Source organism: Leptodactylus fuscus, chromosome 6, assembly GCF_031893055.1.
Source record: "Leptodactylus fuscus isolate aLepFus1 chromosome 6, aLepFus1.hap2, whole genome shotgun sequence".
NCBI classification, from domain to species: domain Eukaryota; kingdom Metazoa; phylum Chordata; class Amphibia; order Anura; family Leptodactylidae; genus Leptodactylus; species Leptodactylus fuscus.
This window is the reverse complement of record NC_134270.1, coordinates 56,997,726-57,022,178: the sequence shown is the minus strand read 5'-3', so window position 1 is coordinate 57,022,178 and position 24,453 is coordinate 56,997,726. Positions and strand designations below refer to the sequence as shown.

Below are 24,453 nucleotides of genomic sequence, written 5' to 3'. Positions count from 1 at the left end.
CATACATTCACTCCCCATTGAAATCAATGGGAGGCTTTTTTCCCTATGATTTCAATATATTATGCGTGTAATACATTGAAAGCATAGGGAAAAAAGCCTCCCATTGATTTCAATGGGGAGCGCACGTATGCCGGCTCCCATTCAAGTCAATGGGAGCTGCTTTTTACGCACTCATTCTGAACGTGTTTTTACGATTAGAATGAGCGCAGCCTTACATCGTGTGAAGGCTCCCTATGTTTGCAAAAGTTAACCCTTTCAGCAATTTGTGCTTCAGTAGATTTTCTGTGGGATTGGACAAGCTAGCTTTGGCTTTGCATACACCTTGGGTGCCCATGACCCTGTTACTAGTTCACCAATTGCCTTTCCATGGACTACTTTTGCTAAGTATTAACATTGGACACCCCACAAGTCCTACCATTTAATAGATGCTCGGACCCAGTCGTCCAGCCAGTCTGGGCCTTGTCAAAGTCTCTTAGATCTTTCGAGTGCATCGGCATCCAGTTGCGCACTCCGCTCTGGATTAGGCCCAAATGAATGGGCCTAGTCGGGAGGAGGGAGTGTCTTCAGGCAGACTCGTGAGGCAAATTGGCCTGAAGAATGAGCATCTTGCTTCTTTTTCCAGGAGCCGGAATAAACCGACTCCCGGAAAAAAGAACTGACCGGCTCCCATTGATTTCAATGGGAGCTGTCTTTTTGGTCAGGATGTTGAGGCGACTTCGCCTGAAGAATTGGCATATCTATTCTTTTTTCCGGGAGCCAGAACAAACTGCTCCTGGAAAAAAGAACTGACCGATTCCCATCGATTTCAATGGGAGCCGTCTTTGGTCAGGATTTTGAGACGGATACAGCCTCAAAATCCTGACCAAAATACCCTGTGTGAATTCAGCCTAAAGGACCAGAACAACTGATAGTGTGAGCCTACCGTTACAGAACTGTTTACTTTCTTCCTATATCTGAAATTGAATGATCTATTAAAGGGGAATGTCCAGGAATGACAGGTTTCAGCAAGGAGGTGGGAAAGGTGAAAAGTAAAAAAACCCAAAAAACAAAAATGAAAACAAACTCACCAGTCCTCGCCTAATCAGCAGCCTCAGGAAAGGAACCAGGACGTCACAGCTACCATATTCCCAATTCCTTTCCTTAGACCACTGATTGGCCGGTGGTCATGATGAAACCCCTAATTCTTTTAAGACTGGACCAGAAAAGAAAACTGTCTTTAGTGATGCAAGGTTCACACTAGCATTTGGGGACACCATTCCCTCTTCCACTTAAAATAGGCGGAGAGACACTGATTTCAGAATAAAATCAGTAGAAACCAGGTAGACCCTAACATAGTTTATGGGGAGCGTGGGTAAACGCTTAGGTTGACGTTTAAACGGAAAACCAAACCATAGTGTGAACCTAGCATTACATGGGAAATTGATGCCAGTTCCCACCAGTCTAGTAAATGGCAGGGTGCCTGTTTCATTAAGGGATATAGTGAGATATTCAATATTATTCACTATACCTTTGGCTCAGAATCTGAATAAAAAAATTTAACCTAAAAGGGATGTTCATATGTACAGGGTTTTTTATGTGGTTGAAGTCAAACCCAGGAGTGGATAATGAGAAATCTGTCCTTTATCTTTTCCTTCTTTTAGATCCACTCCTAGCTTCAAAAATTGCATAAAAACCAGATCTAAATCTGCACATGTGAAAACACCCAAAGAGCCAAATCACACTGTCATTTCATAAGAGATAAGATAAGATAAGATAATCCTTTAATAGTCCCACATTGGGGAAATTTCAGCATGTTACAGCAGCATAGTAATACAGGTACAGGATAATACAGAGTAATATATTACAGACGTAGACACACATAAGCTGAGAAGAGAAGATATACTAGGAGTCCATAGCAGCTAAGGAAAAACGGAAGAGAAAGAGGAAGACCTCATGGTCATCGTCATAAACATTAGTTCTCTGTGCGGAGTGATCTTCGCTTGGTCTGACGTAGATTTTACAGCCTGGTCGCGGTTGGAAGGAAGGACCAGCGATAGCGCTCCTTCTCACACTTGGGATGAAGCAGACGGTCACTTACAGTGCTGCCAAGTGCCATCAAGGTCTCATACATGGGACTCGGTATGGGACATGAGACTCGGTATGTGTGACAACTGCATTTCCAAGAGCCACAGCATCTTGTCTGCACTGAACTCAATGCATCATATGCAGGTGGGACAGTGAAGCCAGCATCATAAATCACTATGGCCATATCACAGGAGCTGACAAGATGGTCTGTTGAGAATGAAATGGTTAACCATAGATAGATAGATAGATAGATAGATAGATAGATAGATAGATAGATAGATAGATAGATAGATATTAGTGGATAGCTAGACAGACAGGTAGATGGATGGATAGATCAGACAGACAGACCGACCGACAGATAGATCAGACAGACAGATAGGTGATTGATAGATAGATAGATAGATAGATAGATAGATAGATAGATAGATAGATAGATAGATATTAGTGGATGGATGGATAGACAGACAGACAGACAGAGGCTATGGTAGGTGACAGTGGACTTTTTTCTGTCTCCCCCAATACTCGCCCCTCTAGTCCAAGAGTCATGTGATCATGTGACACCCCCCTCCCCAGTGTACGTGACCCCTCTCTTCCAGCATGGTGCAAACTTCTGCAATCCAATCTGTGACGTCACGGACAACGCCCCCCTCGTGCCCCTCTGTCTCTATGGAGCAGGCGGCAGCATTGCTGTAGACACGCCCCCTCGTACGTCAGTCACTGCCCGCACACCTCCTCCCCTCCCCCGGGACTGCTGACGTGATATCACCAGCCGGCTCTGAAGAGAAAACCGGCTTCTACCGGCCAGCCGAGCTACAGAGCGGGGCGCTAACGGGAGGATGAGCGACTGACCGGAGACACCGGCCCTTATCCGTCCAGACACCGGGGACATGGCTCAGAGCAAGGACACTCTTCTGCACCTCCTGGCTGGGGGGTAAGAGCATGCGGGTGGTCCGGAATCCCGGTCATTATAACCATATAATATACAGCACAGTTTTACCTGACATTACTTCTGCCTTTCTCAGTACTATTGGGGGACTACTATTCTTAGCAGCCGGTCCTGGCACCTGTTTCTGCTGGGACTAGTAGTTCCACAGCAGCAAACCATCCCTGAGACATGTGTAGTCATATATAGTGTGTGACCCGGGCAGGTTTTATTCCACCATCTTACAGGCCCAACAAGCTTTTAAGGGTCATGATAATGGATAGTAATATAATAAAGCATAGTATAATATCTTATAGAAGAATAAAATGTAATATAATAAAGCATAGTATAATATCTTATAGTGGAATATAATCCTAGTATAATGTCTTCTAGTGTAATATAATGTAGTATGATAAAGCATACTGTAATGTCTTGTAGTGTAATATAATGTAGTATGATAGTGTAATGTGTACTATAATGGGGGGTAAGATATAATAAAGTGTAATAGGGCAGAGTATACTAACCACACATGACCATAGAAATACACTGCATTCTGCTAGGTGACTCTGTGCCAACTAATTCCTAGTAACGCAGTCAGGTGGCATCAGGCTCCCATTTTCTGTGTACGTCCATCTTCACGTGTTCTGGCATTCAACCCCTTCAGTGCAGTCCCAGGGTCAAAGGAAGGAAGCCTGGGTCCCGGCAAGGTCACGTGGAGATTATAGTGACACACAGCACAAGGGTGGATCTGCCATTTGTAAGACCTTGCTTGTTAGAAAAGAGGGTTACTAGTTCTGCTGCTGATCTGTTACTCTGTATCCATAGCACAGTAGGAAACAGTTTATTATTTATGAGCACACATGCTATGTGGCTATCATTACACTGTATTATACTATCACTGTAAGGTTCTTTCATTCATCTACAAACAAGTTTTGGTTTCCTTTACAGCCTTTCCTCTGGTTGGGATAAGTGTTCTGATCGGGTAGCAATGGGTTAAAAACAAGAAACTACTTATTAAAGGGGTTCTGCAGTTGTAAGACTCCAGACCCTCAAGGTCTCTCATATACTGTAGCACTGTCTACCGATCTGTGACTCTCTAACACTGGTAGAACTACAACTACCAGCATGTACTCTAAGAGTGCCAGGTTGTCATCCACTACTGTAAAGGTTCTGGTGCTGCTGCCAGGCCCTTGTAACCCAAGTCATAACATGAAGCTCCTGTCAAATATGTACCAGGCTCCCCAACTATAGTCTATCACTTATAGTCCTGGGCTCTTCATTTTGGGAAGATCCTTTTTATGGGGGCTATATTTGGCCTCGTGTATGTCTGGAGCTGACACTGATGACATTATTAGGTGAAGGGACTTGATGGCTGGCAACATGATGTGGGCATTGGGTACCTGATTTGTGTTGAGTAGTTATAAAATACATTTGTGTTTGAGATTTGCACTGCTATGGTACCTGTGCGGCTCTGTATATGCCTATATTGTAGATATCTTAGGACATCCTACTTCCCAGCCAGCCGCGGTAGAGAATCCCTTTAATTTGTCCTATTCCAAACATGTGCAGCACTTAATCCTGACAGGAAACTGTTAAACAGATTAGCAGGATACATTTGAGTGGATGGCGAATGACCCTTTCAGGGCTTCCCATTGTAGGGCTGTGTACATGTATTCCTATAAATCTCCTACACTGTATGGTTATGGTGACTTTTCTGGAAGTAAGCCATTGTTCTGCCATTAGTTCATTCATTCCTCATTGCGGCAGCCTCCACGAGGTGACCATGTGTTACAGTAACCTACAAGGAGCCTCATGTCATGGCCTGATGTGACGAAGGCGGCTGCTCCCACCCTGACTGGCAGGTTGTGTTACTGTGTGGGTTTGCTTTTCAAGGTTCTTTTGATGCTTCTTTTTTTAATTTGTTTTATTTTCCAGTGACTCAGACGTAATTTCCGCCCTGGCTGCTTTCTGAATCTGCTAACCCTTTGTGTACCACACCACTCCACATTGCTTTATTATCTGCTCCTATGCACTACTTCCTGAGCTGGAAATGAGTTTGAGACTATGTATAATCTTATCATATCCACCAGTGGTAGTAAATTGTCTTCCGCATCCATTGGTGACCTTGGATGTGACTTGTGTAGGAATATAGAATTCATACAGTCCTGGTATTGTTGAGGTATAAGTGAGAAGTGCCACTGCAGGGATCAAACCTGTTCAACTGGCATTTCTATGAAGGTAAATTCTGCTGAAGTTGTCCAAATGGGCCCCACATGACAAATTTCCAAGCCCTTTTTGACTAGCCATCCTGCTAGAATGTTATTTGTCCCAATTAAAGGGATGGGGGGGGGGGCTGTTTCTTGTAAAAATGGTGCCACATCTGCCCACAGGTTGTGTGCGGTATTGCATCTCATAAGGGATTAGTGTCTGATTGTTGGGAATCTAACAGCTGGGACCCTAAATATCTTGAATTGTGGTCGGGATGTGATATGTCTGTTATACCCCATCCTTTGCTTTGGGACTGTCAGAGATGAGAGCCTGAGTAACAGAGCTTGGCCTTCTCTATCAGTCATAGAGATGAATGGAGTGGAATGAATATTCTGTCAGAGAGGAGCAAGATCCCCAGTAAAGGTGCTGGGGGTCCCAGTGGTCAGTCCCCACAGTCTCTCATCTCCTTTTCTTCAGCAGCAGTGACACCCATAGATAGATGTTATGCTATGCTGTTTCATGATTTCCGAATACTGTACAACCCCTTTAAGCAGCCCAATCTGTGTTCTTCTTTATTAACCACTTGTAATACTGCCAATATCTTTTATTTTGGGTATATTGGCTGCACTGCAGGCTTTATTTGGTACCAGACACTGGAACAGCCCCCACTGCAGTCTTTTAGTGGTGACAGTAGCAGTTACCTTGCTGAGTAAGGAGCCTTAAGTTGCTGAGGTAGAGTATCCTCATCTACCTTTTTCGGCCCGTGTCCCAGGTATTGGGTATGAGGATGTGTTTGCATCCTATGCCACTAAACTGGCGGTGTTTCTTCTTTGCTTTGCTTTACAGCAGTGCTTTGCAAGCTGTCACCCTGCAGCTGTCACAGAGCTACAACTTCCAGTATGGTCTGAGACACAGGATGCAGATGGCTGCAGAGAGATGAGATCATGTGAATTACATGTATTATGTAACTTGCACCCCAATATCTTCCCCTGATATAAACTGCTCTGAGTCCTTAGGGTAAGGGAAATGTAATGGTCTGGAACCTTCTAGTGCACATTGTGTCCCCGTGATTATATAACCCAACCGCCCCCCCCCCTGCCCTGTGTGCAGATGAGGCTTACATAACCTCCCTGCTGTGCTGCCAGCTACCCTGCTTCACAATGGGCCATGTACTGTGCCTGTTCTCATCTATGGTCTATGTAGATGAGCCTGGAACATTCAGCCTGATGATGATGATCATGATGATGGCTGATTAAGTCACGTGTGTGCAGGGTCCACATGCGGTCGGAAATTATGAGAAATCTCTTGGGATACTGGATTTTTCTCAGGATACTGGATTTCTTTCGGTATTATTAATGGTGACATTGATTTTTTTTTTTTTTGGCCAGTCCAGTAGACTTACAGTAAAAGTGCTCATGTCATCTGATCATAGGTTAGGGATGAAGCTTGTTCCTATTCATATAGCTGTAGGGAGTGCACAGGTAGCAACCGCTACCAGACCCTGAAGCTGTAGGGGCCCAAAGCCTTCTTTACAACATTAGCATAACAAAAACTAGGGGTCATAATAAATTATAAAAATATCAACAAATATTTATTTAGGAATAATACATAAACATATACAAAACATACATTACAAAAATTCTAGAGGGCAGCACAAGTGGTGTCTGGCTGAAACAGTCAGACAAAAAACCGTAACCCTCTCACCGGTGATGTACCCGAAGTAACAACCCAAATAACAAGATCACATTAAATATAGATGTAAACACTGCTGCAAATAAAGAATGCACCTAGGAATTAGTCTGAGTAACAGACTTCAGGGGATAATGTCCCATATAGCAAAAGTCACTTTATCAGATTTATAATATATTTATGATAGGAACCAACCCCAAGAAGAATCTGCAATGAATATATACAACGTGTGTAAACAATGCATTACAAAGGAATACACTAATAGGTAACCTAAGTCAAGTGATAGTACATACCTACAGACATTGTTGAGCAGTGTGAACAGGACAGTAATAAAAGGTTAACTCCGAGACATCAGCGGTGAGGAAACCAAAACACCCCGACGCGCGTTTCGCCTTAGCGTGGCTTCATCAGGAGGCAATTAATAGTGCAACATGATTGTCTATATATACCCTACTACTAACAACATAATAAAAGACATCTGCGGTTACCTATCGTTTAAAAAATCTCCATATTCCCTAACTTCCGGCTCAGACCATGTGCACGTGGCGACGTCATCACGTACGCGTACCGCGATGACGTCACCACTGCAGAATGGAATTAAATAAAGTTTTCGGCCGGTGCGCACGCGTACACGCATAGTCTCTTTTTTTTTTTTTTTTCTCACTATGAATAAATATATATATAGTCCATGATAGTGAAGAACACAAGTGGGAAAAAGTGGGAAAGATTGAGAGAAGGAGTTAATATGAAAATGAGAAAGAAGAAAAAAAGAATAAAGAAAAGGGAAAAGCAATTTTTTAATGGTGCACTATCACTTTAATTGTTGTCACTTGATATACCATTATGGTTTATGATATTTATTATATTTATGTATGGCATTTTATCAGCACGTGCACTTTTGTATCAAATAAATGATGTAATGTATTTGGATGAGCTCCGTTCAAATTGATATTTGTGCATATATTGTATGGTCAATCATTTATATTAATTGTATTTATGCACTACTTTTATTGTTTCTTTGGAAACTGTGAGGATTGAAGGCTATCTAGCTTAGATTCTTCCGGCTGCCATGTTTTTGTGGCCTTTGTGCCGTGTAGTACGGCCTCTGGTGATTATTCTGTTCGGCCGATGCGTGTACGCGTGCGCACCGGCCGAAGACTTTATTTAATTCCATTCTGCAGTGGTGACGTCATCGCGGTACGCGTACGTGATGACGTCGCCACGTGCACATGGTCTGAGCCGGAAGTTAGGGAATATGGAGATTTTTTAAACGATAGGTAACCGCAGATGTCTTTTATTATGTTGTTAGTAGTAGGGTATATATAGACAATCATGTTGCACTATTAATTGCCTCCTGATGAAGCCACGCTAAGGCGAAACGCGCGTCGGGGTGTTTTGGTTTCCTCACCGCTGATGTCTCGGAGTTAACCTTTTATTACTGTCCTGTTCACACTGCTCAACAATGTCTGTAGGTATGTACTATCACTTGACTTAGGTTACCTATTAGTGTATTCCTTTGTAATGCATTGTTTACACACGTTGTATATATTCATTGCAGATTCTTCTTGGGGTTGGTTCCTATCATAAATATATTATAAATCTGATAAAGTGACTTTTGCTATATGGGACATTATCCCCTGAAGTCTGTTACTCAGACTAATTCCTAGGTGCATTCTTTATTTGCAGCAGTGTTTACATCTATATTTAATGTGATCTTGTTATTTGGGTTGTTACTTCGGGTACATCACCGGTGAGAGGGTTACGGTTTTTTGTCTGACTGTTTCAGCCAGACACCACTTGTGCTGCCCTCTAGAATTTTTGTAATGTATGTTTTGTATATGTTTATGTATTATTCCTAAATAAATATTTGTTGATATTTTTATAATTCATTATGACCCCTAGTTTTTGTTATGCTATGGCTATTTTGGTTTGGGGGCTATTGATTATCTTTGGATAAAATTTGGTTGGTTGTTTTTTTTCTTTACAACATTAGACTACACCAGTATTAGAGAGAACACATGGTAAGTGGGGGGGCCCATTACACATTATGTACTGCGGCCCAGTTGCTTCAAGTTACACCTCTCCTTATGAGTATTGGTTTATAACAAGAAGGTGATGCAGCTCCTTGAGTCTAAGTGTGTATCTTGGTGTTGCAGGGTGTCGTCTACATTTTGCAACTTTACTTATTAAATACGTTAAATAATTGTGATGGTTACATGACTGGTTTCCATTGACTTACTGGAAGTGCAGCCATCTCACCACAGTGTTAGACTGCATAAAAGTTGTAGCCTGGTGCACTTCATAGTGATCAGTGTGGCTTTCATTGCCTGACTCAGTGCTAATCTATATGACATACAATATTGCAGGATGGCGCATTCTTTATCTGCCAGAAGTCATCATATAGCTGTACGGTAGTAAATATTCTTGTTTAGATCCTTAGAAACCATGTTGCTAAGATAAAGCATGTGTAGAAATGATATGATAACTTTTATGTGTTTTGTATGTATTCAGTAGATTGTCCATATTTTGTAATCTGTAGTTTAGGTGCCGGGTGAAGAGGAAGGGTGTGATGGTGGTAAGCCGATTAGCCCAGGAAGTGACTGTAGACAGACAGGCTGTACTCTCTCCCGGAGACTGCTGCAATCTTCTCGCTTTACTGTAATATCCTGTATGATGGCTTCTATATTGTTGGTCATTACTGTTAATCTACATAAATGGCAGGTAAAATTCCTCTAATCTGGCATTTGATAATCCTAATATTGCCCAGCACAAAATTGTAAAATCTAGAATGTCATAAACCCAGCAGCGGAAAACGGAACAGAAGCGGACAATGTATTGTCTGATTCTATAGAAGGTTTGATAATCCGGCAAGATATCAGAAGGCACCTTTCAGATGTTTGCTTTTCCGTAGCTCAGTTTACAAGATCTCTGCTTACTATCAGTGTAACCATAACTGCATACAAATAGGCTCTGTCCACATACGTGTCATGTTCATACAACGCAGTGCTGGTCCCATCTATCCCAAGAGAGTTCAACAGACCCTGACTTATTGGATGTTTTGTATATTGTTGGTTTCTTGTTTAGAACCCAAGCCTTAAGATGGATGGATAGATAGATAGAACCATTCACTGTATGTATACAGAAATATTTCCATTGACATTAAGGCGACGTTCAGATCTGAAGTGGGTTTCTGTTTTTCTGGTTCCCTGACACAATCTGAGTCCAAGGAACCAGCGATTTTAAGCAGTGAGGAGTTCACTTTACACTAAGATAGCATTTGCGTTTTTAAAGCTACAGTGGTTTTTACACCACATTCTTCTGGATAGTATTGAATGCTTTGTAATAACCTTGTCTCCTTCTCATGCAACGTTCCATTCATTCAAATAAATATTTCTACAGAAGGCGCTGGCAAGAACAAACAAGAGTTTTCTGCTTGTCATGCCATGTCCTACGCATAAAATATTTATTCAGTATACATGCCAATCAGCTGTTTTCTTTAGCCACTATACGGAGAGAACAGGGTGGGTAGCTCCATGTAGTGGCCATGACAGGTTAGTCCAGCTCAGGCCCTATGTAAGGAAATAGGAGCTGAGCTGCAAGTCAGCACAGCCACAACACAGAAAAGAACAAAGCTATCTGTATCCGATTCTGCTGAGAACAGTAGATGACTTGTGGCCTACTATCAGTGGTGCTCATGCTTGCACAGTACCTGTCTGCTGTCAGGTACCCAGGTTTGTGGAATTGTGTCTGCTGTAGGGTGGCTGAACTCGCAGATGTACGCCTGACCAAGGAGCATGAGATGGGGAAAAGCTCTTTAATGGTTTCCTTTAAAATTCTCAGTCAATGTATAACCTGCCGCACCTCAGTAAGAGACTAGTACGTCTGCAGAATATTTAATAATCTGGCACTTTTCAATGATTCTAGATAGTTGGCCATTTTTGTGGTATCTATTAGGTTTACATCTACCGTCGTCATTCCATTTTTCTGCTGTCTTGGGAACAGTAAATTGGAATTCAATCAGAGATTGAATCTGTATGTGATGGGCTCTTCTGGGTTTCCATTAAAATGTCTGTCGAGTTTAAAGCCCTTTTTTCATCTGGGATTTCTGCCAGTCTCTAAACCTGAATGGAGTGTCTGACACTCATGTGAATGTAGCTTTTCAGACTGTAGTGCACCAAGCCTTTGTTACGTGAAAAGGGGGAGTGAGAGGATGGTAACTTATAACTTAAAGGGGTTGCTTATCCCAGATAAACCCCTTTCATGAAGCAGCTTGCCCGGATCTGATTATTGGGATACCCATTATAATGGGGGGGGGGGGGGGGGGTAGTGGGAGGATTATTACATGGTGACCAGAGTTTTCCCAGTCTTCCACAGCAGGAGCATCTTATTTACAACGTCTATTCAAATTGGCTTACAGAGTAGTGTCTTGAGTGGTTTAAGCTTCTCTACTGCGAAGATGTCCATAACCATATATTATAACCCCTTCTAGTTGTTAGCGGACATGGCTGCTGTGTGAATTTTTACTCCTCCTTGCCGTCTCTCTGTCCTCAGACTTCAACTTCTATCCACTTATAAACCACATATTCCATTAGTACCGCTCATCATACTATTAATAAGACGCCAGCCTCATCCACTGCTCTGTGTAATGGACAACTCTACATTATATGAATAAAACGTGGCATTATACTGGTGGGAAGAAAATTACACTTCTTCTTTTTCAGAAATGCCACTGGGGAGCAGCTGGAAAACCAAAAAAATTTGGAAGACGCCCTTGCGATGCTCACTTTTGCATAACTTTTTAGGGTGTTTTTTTAAATTTATCCCTGTTCCCCTCCAGAGCTACTTTACAGAATTTGCCTGTTGCCTGTAGAAACAACAGGGTGGCACTAAACCGCTCTCATGTGAGCAAGCAGTATAGCTGTAACTGAGCTCCCATCATGTATATTCTCTTGTTCTCTGCTAATAGGAAGCAAGCAAAATTCTGAATTTAGCTATGGATAGGACTGGAGAAGAAAACATCATGGCACTCCGAACCAGCACAAGATTGCCCTTGAAAGTTAGGGGAAACACAGTGGCTCAGTGGTTAGCCTTGCAGCCTTGCAGCGCTGGAGTCCTGGGTTCAAATCCCACCAGGAACCACATCTGCAAGGAGTCTGTATGTTCTCCATGTGTTTGCGTGGATTTCCTCCCATTCTACAAAGACATACTGATAGGGGGAAAAAAGTACATTGTGATCCTAATATGGGGCTCAAAATCTACATATAAAAAAAAAATGGTTCTTGAAAGCTTACCTTGGGGTATATTCACATGAGGCGAATACGCTGTTCATCTTCCGGACTTAAATAATCCGTGTACAGCAGTACTAAATCTCAGACACGGGTGCAGATTATAAATAGACAGGGTGTTTGTTCGTGATGCATAGTTTTGTTGTGTCTGAAACGTACATGAGGCCTGTACTTCACCAAGGAAATGTCATGTTGAGGCACAAGACACAACAAAACACCTCGGTGGCATTGCCAGCTCTGAATATTTTTCTATTTTTGTTGGCGTGGTCCATGCTCCTGGGCTCTTGGTCTCGGTGGCAGATCAGGACAGAATTTGTTCATTGAGTACATTTGCCGGCAGCAGCTGGTGCAATGTTGCATCATGTTCTCGCAGTGTGTGTGAGAAGTGAACTTTGTGCACACTTGGGCATTGTCCCTTAAAGAGATATCATGATAGCAGAAAACAAGGGCAGAATCTGTTGTTATAATGTAGTTAGCGGACAATTAATCATTAAAGGGCAACGAGCGCTCAGTTTAGTCATCTGTTCACACCTGTGCCGTTGAGACATTGCATTGATACAGCCGATACCAAAGCTTCCATTGGGGCACCCAACTTTTCTGCAGTCTTAGAATATATGCCGAGGGCAGAAGTATTTTACATGGGTTTGTATAGAAACGTCTGCCCTATTGGTTGACACCCAGCTTTCCAGAAGCTGAGATACGATACCTAAAGAACATCTGATTTAGCACGTATAGTACTGCTATGTGTGATCTACTTCTCGTTATCTTCCTGACTAATTAGTTTTTACGTTTCCTTCCAATGAAATATTTATTACCCAGTGTTAAGAGGATTGGACCTGTGAGGCTCATTTGTCCATAAGGTCATTGCCAGTACGACTTGGGATATGAAAGGAACAGAGCGAGAGTCTAATCCAGACTACTTAGAAACTGGCTGCTGTATATAAATAATGAGGCTCCAGAGCAAAAATCAAAATGGTGCACCCTACTGCTGCTCTTACATCCCCCCTCCCAAACATCAGACACACAATATTTCTGACTGTATCCAGTACAGGATAGGAAGAGTAAGGACCCATACAAATATTGTCCAATGGTCTCCACAAACCTTAATCTGGCCTTGCAAGGAGGGGAGGGGGAACAGCTGTAATGTTATTGCATTATAAACCGTCCCACTAGCAACTCATCTATCTAGAAATAGTTCAGCTGCTAATGTTTAGTTGTCTGTTGCTGCTACTACAAATCCCAGCAAAATAACGGTTTTATACGTACAGTCATCAGGTCGCCCGTAAACTATTAGTATATGCTACCTTTTAAGACTGAAGAAGGTGATGGAAATTGGGGTGCCGACAATAGGATTATGGGTATACAACACTTTTTTTTTTTTTTTTTTTTTTTTTTTTGTGCTGTATTGGGCGCTCCTGAGAGGTTTGCGCTGAGCCGGACCAGGTTTTGTTTGTGCTGCAGGATGTCACATTGGAGGCTCAGACCAGCCAGGCAATGTGTTGATGCAGATGGTAATAGACAGAGCGGTGTCCAGGGTGACAAAACAGTTCCAGAGAGTGCTTTCAGGCTTAAAAGGCTCTGCTATGTATTTCACTTGCAAATTTGGAAAGTGGATGTAGATACTGGAAGTGGAACATCTCTCAGTCCCTGGTGACTGTATCCCTAGCCACTGTCAGGCTGGTTAAAGGGGAATAACACTTAGCTAAAAAGTAAACAGAGAAGTGGTGGTTAAACATTTTACACATTATATTTGGGGCCTTACTTAATAGATGTAAAGTTCTTATGTCATGTCCTTGACTGTGGAAATTGATGTCTGGGAAAGCAAGAGCATGTTAAATGCAGCTCTGGGTATGACTGGAGTGTGACATGTGATGTGTAACTCATGAGAAAAGGTGACAGGCATAGTGCAGAAGTCATGGTATCCCTCCCCCAGATTTCTGACATATGTTTGGTTCAGTGCGGGTCTTGAGTAGGCCTCAGCATCAGGTGTGGGTCGTAGGCTCCTTACTGGGCCATAAAAGACTGCAGAGCCTACACTTCAGGGCAGATCCTGGGAGCAAGAGGAGGCACCTGGGTCTGTCCTGCAATACTGAGAGACTGGTGAGACCTAACTGCATTACCTGTTTGTTGGTGTGGCTGGTAGTAAGCCACACGTATAGTTAGCTTTGTTCTGTTTAGTTAGTGCTCGGGTGAGCAGGTTTTTTTGTTTGAAGTTTTGTACCTGAAGTGAACGTTTATTTTATTTATGTATTTTCTTCAAATAAACCTGTTTATACCAGATATTGTGTCCCTGTCCCTGCCTGGTTGGGTCTGCACCATTACTGTACCGAGCTACCATCCACACACTCACCAATACATGTTTACAAGTACAGTATACAGTACATTCTGTGTAACTGTGAAATGTTTAATATTTCACAGTTACAAAATGCACCCTGCACATGCTAGACTGCTACGTTCAGAAGTCCTGAAAAGTTATATGGATTAATCTGGTTCATCCCCTTCCCTGGAGAAGAGCAAAATGTGGATTTAAATAGACAGACACGTGATGCTGACAGCTGCCAGGACTGGGGTCTTGCTGTGCAGACTGCCAGGAGGTCATATCGGAGCTTCCCGTGACTCTCCATGTGATTCACTGGCTAATGTCTCCAAGATGATGGAAAAACTAAATTTGCCTTTTGTGGGTGTGTTTTTCTCGTTCAAAATAGTGCTGCTCTTGACCATAGGCAGTGTCTGGTACTGCAGGACACGTGAGGTGTCCCCACTGCTGTTGTTTGATCTATAGACGCTGTGGTGGTCTCCTCAGCAGCTCTGCTGGCATTCTCTGTGAATGCTAAGGCAGAAGTTAGAGCAAACCCCATGAATAATGAAAGCTGTCCACAGCGCGGCATACAGTGACAAGGTTATTGCGCTACCTCAGATACTTCTCTTTTACTGAATGAAACTTCTGAAATGTTGCTCGGGGTTACAGCACCGATTCCGGTAACAGAATATAATGAAATCCCTTTGTGTGTAGAATAGCTTGAGAACTTGTCCTCTCATGTTAGTTAGAAGAAAAAAGAGGACAAATCGTATGCATCCTCCCACGACTCCTTCCAGGAAAAGTTCATTGGCAGCCGCCCCGCTGCAAGCAACCATGAAATTCAGGTGAAAAGGATATTTTGTTGGAATAAGACTTAGAGGACAAAGAACACAACAAAAACATAACCGTAAAAGGTGCAAGATCAGCGGGGTCATCCCCAAATACTGGCGTAAAGGGGGTTGGACATGGGCCAAATGTCGCATGCTTTGTTTTTCCCACATAAAATGTAATTCCTATCCGATAAAAAGATGTCATGGCCGTCAACCATAGTATTTTTACACAAAACCCAGGCAACGTGGTGTTATCTGCAGTTACCTGGAGTCCCCCACAGACTCTTGTACACCCATATATGCCCTGTGCTGTGATTTTCCAATACAATATGAACACTTTAGGGACGCCGACTGGGAACATTCAGTCTCTGTCCTGTTCTCTACTGGTGTTTTGGCAACTTCCTACATAACATTTAACCTTTCGTTTGTCCTCTCTTCCCACTATGATCAGTAAACAATGTTCTGAGCGCGATTTTATGACTTTGTGTACATTCCTTATCGCTCTTTGTGGTGCTGGACAGGGCATCCATGTTATGAGAATCGCTTGAAAATTCTTTGTTTAGACTTCCAAGAATAGCTCAAAATGATAATAGAAAAGATACGGCAAAAACATTCATTCCCAGCGCAGTACACTCAGCTTTCCTAGACTACAGAAAAGCAGGTCTGTTGAGTTTCGCAGAAATATTAGGTAATACTTTTGCTCCCTTCCGATAACTTCTGTTTTCTGAATTACGATAAATTCCACAGTATGAACTTGGTCTGACTGTGCCATTCAGGAGTCTGGGAGAGCGGTGTGTGTGTGTGTGTGTGTCTGTGTGTGTGGTAATATATTTATTGTATCTATGTTTTTATCATTGTAAACGTCTCACTATCCTTTCTCCTCTCTGTAGGTGTGCGGGTACAGTGGGTGCCATTGCTACGTGTCCCCTGGAGGTGATTAAGACCCGGTTACAGTCCTCAGGAATTGCCCTCCAACCAGTTTACTATTCTCAGGTTCAGTTGGGGACCCTCAGCGGTGGAAGTGTCGTGAGACCCGCCACGTCAGTCTCCCCTAGCTTACTACAGGTCCTCAAGTAAGTCCTTGTCTATTTGTAGAGTTCATTGTTGAGGTTTGTTGGATCCGGTCAGTTCCAGTTGTGGTACCGGTCTGCTTCTTAAATATGTACTTGTAAAATAAACCGGTTGCAGTGGCTTGCTGTAGCCAAGGTTTATCCTTTTCTTGGGTAAACAGGTTTAAAAGGTAAAAAACATATTACATAACAGTACTATAAGCTGCATTCAGAAATATGGTCGCATGGCTGGCTTGTGAAGGGAACACCCCATGGTGTGAATACCAGGCTCCGTCAATTGCAGGAACTGCAGCGGCTCTCAGTGACCATCACAGTCACAATGGTGAGGACTGTATAAATAGGATTGTCCTCGGATTTTCTACCATATTCGACAGGGAAATGGCGCAAAATGTTGTAATATTGTTCCCGGTGAAATGACAGAAATCTGACTTGCCCATTATAAGTTAATAGGGTCCACTGGTGTTGGTTATATGACTGATTTAGACAGCATTGTGTGTCTGACCCATTACAAATAGTAATGTATGGAAAGAAAACCTTCAGATGGATCCTCTGCCTGTGACAGCGGGCTAATGGGCGTTTTTGAAACTGGTTAATAAAGTTACTTAGGATGACCGTGATTTTGATGGGTTGTGGGACACAGAGAGGAGCAGCTTGATGTTCTAAGGGTCCTAATACAAAATCTTGATAGCACGACTGACCTCTTTTCTAGAAGAACCTTATTCCCCCCACACACACACACTCACACAACCACCACCTTCTCTTGTTTAAGTGAGACAGTAACCTCAAGAGGTGAGCTATAACAATTGCCCTTTCACCTGGTGGATAAGGGGGGCTCAATTGCCCCCGTAGGAGAACCTGTTATAGATTTTCTATTTCCGGTACAGGAGCTGCATGTTAAACCTCTGTTTTCTAGTTGTTGCGCCCTGTTCTACAGCAAATCCTGAGCAGGAAGTCCTCTTATTAGAGAGTGACATCACTTTTGGGAAAGTTTTACACTTCAGCTTCCTGGTGTGATGTATATAAGCCGCAAGTAACCTAGAAAAGAAAGAAATTGCAACATAAACTTCCCATAATGTTTAATGACTGTCATGGGTGAATGACTGAATGAGAGAACAATGTGGATGCGAATACAACATTTTCATCTAAGAAAGGTTAGGCTTGGTAAATGTCTTACTATATGGCATAGCCTCTTCATGTTTTACTGAACCCTTTGGTTTTTTTTCTTAATAGATCCATCCTTGAAAAAGAAGGACCAAAATCTCTTTTCCGGGGACTGGGTCCTAATTTAGTCGGTGTAGCACCATCCAGGTAAGTGATTTTTTTTTTTTTTTGCCCCTACTGGTCAAAAGCGGATATGTGTTGAATAGCAGCATCATGGTCCCTAACTATTGTTTCCAGACCAGGGACTAGTGAGTAGGCTACATACACTAGTTGGCTTTTTCTTTCTATATGGTGTTGTCCTGGGCAGTTTTGTTATCTTTAGGTGGTAGGGTCACAGTCCACTCCTATACTACACTGCTATCTTCTGGCAAACAACAAACATCCCCTGAACTCTGCCCCATATCCTATAAAGATACTGGGATTGATACAGAATATGGTTGTTTGTGAAATGATGATATGACCCCACACCACAATGGCAACTTGTAGAAGTAATGGTTTATAGTACCAGGAATATGCCTCAATGTAAATAATGGGGATATTACATATTGTCTGGGTCTCCAGTATCAAAATGGCCTGTAAAAGAGATGGTAGTTTAGCCCTTTACCTGCAAGTCTTCAGTTTTGTTTAATGTATCAATAGCTATCATCATTCATGTCTGTTAGTTGCACAACGCCTGGGTTATATCTCTTGCAGGCCACGCTCCTGTACCTTTAAGCCTGGCTCACTGCTCCTGGCGTGGTTTCATGCTGGCTTCTGTACAGAGCACATGTCTGCTGCTTTTGTTTGTACACAGTCTGTTCCACATTCGCTCAGAATTTCTTCTTCTTTTTCACAGGGCTGTCTACTTTGCATCGTACTCAAAAGCCAAGGAGCAGTTCAATACCATATTTGTTCCCAATAGTAACATTGTGCACATGTGTTCTGCAGGATGCGCAGGTAAATGATCTGCTAGGCCAGGGCCATTTTAACACATTGGTGGGTCCAGTGCAAAGGTTTCTTAAGTTCCCCCCCTCCCCTCATCACTACCACATATAAATACCTGAGCCGCACAAATTATAATGCCCCCTTCAGTGGCCCCCATAAATTTTAATGTCCCTTAGTGGCCGTCACACAGTATAATGCCTCCCTAGTGGCCCCATACAATATAATGCTCCTCAGTGGCCCTTCACCGTCAAATGCCCTTGAATGCATCACACTTTAACCTGCCCTCAAACACTGACTTGCCCCACCTTGTGGGCTTTCATACATTGTTATAAAGTTCCCCTCCTAGTTTAATGTAGCACTTCGGGTTGCCCCCCCCAGTTTACTGTCAACCCTTCATGTGGCCCTGAGTGTTATGTAGCCCTCCAGGTTGACCCCATAGTTTCATGATTCCTTTTGGTTATCCCCAAATGTTTATATCAAAGAAAAAAAAATCCTCAACACTCCCCTTTCCCTGTTCTCTTCTCGGTTCCTGGAGTCTTCTGGGAGCAACAGTGCAATGTAAGTGACGTCACTACATTGCAACTCCTGCTCACAGGACACCGGGAGCAGAAACGGTGGCTGGATAGTGAAGCAGGGAATGGACAACTCCCTGCTTCACCATTGTGTTGAACTCATCAGCATCTGGAGGAGAGTTGGGACAGCATTGGACCCACTGCTGGAACAGTGGGACAACAAATGCAGGAATGTCCCGCTGTCCCAAGGGAGCTCCCTGCAACCATAGGGTCTGGTTAAGTGCACCTTTGGCCCTATATATAAGCAACTTTCTGCTAGACACTGAATGCTGTAGGACCGCAGTCAGCTAGTCGAGGGACTGGATCCTGTATGATTAATGTCTGCCAGGCTGTTTATGTCCTTGCATGACCCTTGATTTTTTTGGTAGCTCTCAGGTATCTGTTCCAGCCCCTTTCACACCATAGTTCAGTGTTCAGTTATTTTTAACAGTGGAATATTCCTGCTTAGTATATGAGGGCTTATTTTTTATTTTTGTATTTTTCTTTGCTCTAAACCATTTCCCTTTGTAGAAAACTAGTATAGAGAGAGCAATGGTACTGCACACGCTTATTGGCATGGCATGAATGCCATGAACCCTTCTCGTCTCCCACCCAGTACTAGATCATATCTGACGAAGGTCTGAAGGACCGAAACGTTATACATATCATAGATTTAGTGGCTACTTTATCCATATATGCTTGTCAACTTTTTTGTTCATGGCATTAGCACTGTTATCACCTATTCCCTAATAAATTGTCACTTATATTTGTAGAAAACTAGAGCAGAATACACAGTAGTAAAAACACCCAGGATTTGGATGAGTATGGTGTGTTTCTAGGAACAGTAGATATGTTTCTGTATACCGTACCCCCAGTCAGTGCTGCAGCAGTGAGGTATAGTCACACCTGGGTCTAGGTAGGAAAAAATAGCAGCGGTGTAGCTATAGGAGATGCAGATGTAGAAGTTGCACAAGGGCCTGGTGCATGATTGGGGCCACCAGGTTTATAATGGCACATGGTAAGTGGAGATGTGCCCTGTGTAGAATCTGCATTGGGGTCCAGGATCTTCATGTTCTGCCTCTTGAAGCTGTATTATAATAGGGCCATATGGAGAGCTTGTAGTACTCACTTTACTGATGAAGGGAAAGATCTTGTATTGTTTTTATGAAGGACAGAGTTTTCTTTGCTGCACCACTAATCAAAGGGTATCCCACCTTCCCCCTCCAAAAAAATGCTACATTTAGTTTAGGAATAGGCTTAGCCTATGATAGCAAATTCCACCCAACATGTCTGCCAACTTTGCACATACAGTTTTCTATTTTAGGCACTAAAACATTCTTGTCAAGAGGCAGCAAGATTATTATTTATTTTATTTTTTTTAACAAATGTTCCCCTTCAGGGACAGAACAACCTGTCTATTGTACCTTGTGTGCTGATCTCTGTAAATGGTCACAGATGTCATACACAGCGCTGCAATGGAAACTCTGTAGAGATTGTAATCGGTGCAGTGAGCTGAATGGGCCTCTAGGGTGAGGCGAGTATGGGGTAGAAAGGCTTTTCAGCCTGGCACATATCTACATATACAAATCTCAGCTTCTCTAGTTATTAGCAGCTCCCTAATATTTTGCAGTCGGTGCATTGATGGATAACCGGTTGCTCTGACTTGGTTTATGGGGCAAGTGAATAAAAACAATTATACCTGGGTTACTTTTCCTGGGATTGTCTATTGCTGTAGAACTGGGCTCCATTTTTAGAATCTGTGCATATGTCCTTGTTCCACACGTTTCTCTGTCTACCGCACTGAAGTTCTAGGTTGCTGCCTACTATCTGCAGAGGTTTTGCTGTATTGACAGCATTGCAGGGATGTGCCACTCTGCAGTACCATTTTAATAATTACACTGGGGGCTGAGTGTGCAGCTCTGGAAGGCTGAGCTAGCAGCTGAGGTTGTGTAACAGGGAGATGAAAGCATTTCTGAATGCACACTGCCCCCTAGTGTTACACTGGTGAACTACAAATCTTATCAGTTATTACTTCTGCATTGCCTTCTCACTGCATTATCTTAGTGGAAGTCCAGCAGGCTACATAATATGTCCCCTTATTTATTTACTGACCTGTCTAATTCATGACATTATAATAGAATAACCTACGATCATCTTGTCTTGCAGCATTTGTTACAAATACAATGATGAATCCAATTTGGATGGTGAAAACAAGAATGCAGCTGGAGAGGAGGTATGGAGGGTTCTGGAACTTACTATTTTACGCTTAGTCTACCATTCAAATATAAGATGCTTATCATCCTCCGTTTTGTATTACTAGGGTGAGAGGTTCCAAACAGATGAATGCGTTGCAGTGTGCCCGCTATGTATACCGGACAGAGGGCATCAGGGGCTTCTACAGAGGTCTCACTGCATCATATGCAGGAATCTCTGAGACCATTATCTGCTTTGTCATATATGAAGGGTTAAAGAAACACCTGGAGGAACTGCACCTTTCAGCGGCCAATGCTAGTCCTGGAGAGAAGACTTCAGCCAACTTCATAGGGTTAATGTTTGCGGCTGCATTCTCTAAAGGATGCGCTTCATGCATTGCATACCCACATGGTAGGTGTTTGTTTGTTTATCAGGGATGTGTCATGTTGATAATGTTAATCTATGTAAAGTATTATCTAATTTACTGTAGAACTGGCTGTCAATTCCAGGTTACTGGGGGTTCAACTCTTGTCACCTTCCAGATCAGCTGTTTGAAGGGGCTGCAGTGCAAGAGCTGTGTCCTTTTCTGTAACTGCACTCTGTATTAGCAGGAACTGTACAAGGTATTGCAGCTTTGTCCAATTCACTTGGACAGGACAAAACTGTAGTATTTTCTTTTGCTGCTATTATGTAGGTGGTATGAAGAGGGTGCAGCACTCGCACATGTACTGCAGCCTTGTCTAATCATTTTGTGTGCCGAGATTCTGAACCTTCAATGATCTGGTATTGTTTTCATATACTGGGGAGAGGCCATTAATTTTCTATCACTAGATAATGTAGCTCCCGCCAAACCATCACAAAAACCCTCTAAACCAATCACCTGCTCCAACAGGATAATTAGCATATAGGATGCTAATTGGGGTATCTAGCAAATGCCTTTTAATAGTCTATACCTGTATAATACCCTGCTGTGACTGGCACTGATCTCATCCTGTCTTCACCTTACAGAGGTCATTCGCACAAGACTTCGAGAAGAAGGGAGCAAGTACAAGACCTTTTGTCAGACAGCACGACTTGTGGCACGGGAAGAAGGCTACGCAGCCTTTTACAGAGGACTTTTAGCTCAACTTTTCCGGCAAATTCCCAACACAGCCATTGTCCTTTCAACCTATGAACTAATAGTCTATTTCCTCCGTGATAAACCCAAGTAAAATGGCGAGAGCAGAAATTCGCACTGGACACTGACCAAACTCAGACTCTTGTACTGTAAAGGACATTGGATGCTTACTGCACCCTTCTTACCACCTTTATCTTTCTGGGAAGTTTTATTTCTCATTAACGTTAGTAGTTAATTTGTATATTTTGTTATTTTAAAACTTGCAGAGTCTTGATTCCCATTGATGCTGCTAGGTAATGAAATTCTGCTATTTAATATACAGCCTCGGCTGACACGGTATTTTTCACAAGTTGCATCTAATTTATATCTATAAAGAACCAGAGTGAAATAACCAAAGTTTTTGGTCCTGTGATAATTTCAGAAACCCAGGACAGGAGAGAGGGGACAGTACCTGCTGTTTAGTCCTGGTTTCCAACACAACATTCAGAGTTTTTTGCATTTGGGGAGGGATAGCGCCCACAAAGAGAAGTTATAATGTTTCTGGCGTAAGATATTTTTTTGCTATGGATGGGGAAAATAATATATTTGTATGATATTAGCCAGTAGATGTAACAGATAAGAAAACTGAGAATCTTCAGTAGTTGATACCTTTTAATGGGTAACTGATAAGATGATGACAAAGATGCCATGCCTGACGAAGAGACCCAAGTAGTCTCTAAAGCTTGTTATTTGTCCTTTAGCCATGAAAAGCGATCAACTACTGAAGACTATCTGTTTTGTTAAGAGGGAAATTTGTAAAATGAAATCACCTTTGATTTACTCTGTCCCTTATGTGACTATTGCAGACATTGTCATGTCTGGGCTTCAAAAAAAGTCATGTGCATGAAACCTAAATGTAAGCAGAGTGTCTTCCAGGTCCGTGTGTATGTCCATTCCAATGGATCTGCATAGAAACTGCTCTAAAAATATTGGAACTTCAGAAGTCGCTTGAATTGGAAATTGAAATTCTTGGGTTGCGTGGACTGTAGCGTAATCGCAACATCATATCATATTGAAGTGCATTATTTAGAGCAGGGGTGCCCAATATGTCGATCGCGATCTACCGGTCGATCGCAATGGACGTATGGGTCGATCGCGGGATGCAGCCAGGGATCCCTGGTGTCTGCTTGCTCACAGTGCAGGCTGAGAGTCGACTCTCAGCCTGTGCTGTGAACAAGCACTCCGGACACTTGCAGGCTGGGCAGCAGCAGCTCCAGGGGATGACGCGCTCCCCGCTCTTAGGGATGGAGGGAGCCGGGGTGCTGCTTGTTCACAGCGCAGGCTGAGAGTCATCTCCGGACACTGGCAGGCGGAGCTGCTGCAGCCCCAGCCTGCTAGTGTCCAGAGATAACTCTCAGCCTGCGCTGTGAACAAGCAGACACCGGGGATCCCTGGGCGGCCACAGAACGCCGCTGTCTCCTGCTCTCATGCTCCGCCCGGCCTCGCCCACAAGCCCGGCCCTGCCCACAGACATGTACATGCAAGCACTTCCCATTCACTTCAATGGGAGCGCTCGTAGAGAAAAAAGCAGCCCATTCATTTCAATGGGGAGCGCTCGTATGCCGGCTCCCATTGAAATGAATGGGATCTGCTTTATACGCGCTGATTCTGAACGTGTTTTAATGTTCAGAATCAGTCAGCGTATCCGTAGTGTGAATGCACCCTTAGACTGTATTTTACTCCTGCATTCAGTATACTGCTGGTGAAGTCAATGGGCAGATTTTAAATGCACCAAATTTAACAGTGTCTGATGCTGGGTGATGAATCTGTTGCATTTTGAGACTAATACACTATTTACCAATAAGTATATGGACACCCATGCAAAAAGATACTGTATCTGCGGTCGTGATGTTAAATAGGAAACAGCATTGGCATTAGTTGCATGCAAGGTGCAATGAAGTGCAGAGTTGTCCGATTTCGAGAAAGGGCAAGCGAACTGAATTACCCAAAATTGACAGTGGCCTATGTGATTATGAAGTGGAAGGTGAACGGTGATTGTCAGAATGTGCCCTGAGTTGGCAGACCCCCGAAACTGGGAGATAGAGACCGACGGGTACTGGCCAGAGAAATGCAGAAGAACCACCCCCAACCGATGGCTCAC

General features: G+C 43.0%; 1 protein-coding gene across 1 annotated transcript; it reads left to right on the top strand.

The window, feature by feature from the left end:
- Positions 1–2,821: 2,821 nt before the first annotated feature.
- On the top strand, positions 2,822–22,709 carry SLC25A33 (solute carrier family 25 member 33). The gene is made up of 7 exons (XM_075280052.1): positions 2,822–2,995; positions 16,188–16,370; positions 17,598–17,675; positions 18,364–18,464; positions 21,170–21,236; positions 21,324–21,607; positions 22,205–22,709. The coding sequence occupies exons 1-7, from the start codon at positions 2,952–2,954 to the stop codon at positions 22,405–22,407; spliced, it is 960 nt and encodes a 319-aa protein (XP_075136153.1). The 5' UTR covers positions 2,822–2,951; the 3' UTR covers positions 22,408–22,709.
- The last annotated feature ends 1,744 nt before the right edge of the window (positions 22,710–24,453 follow it).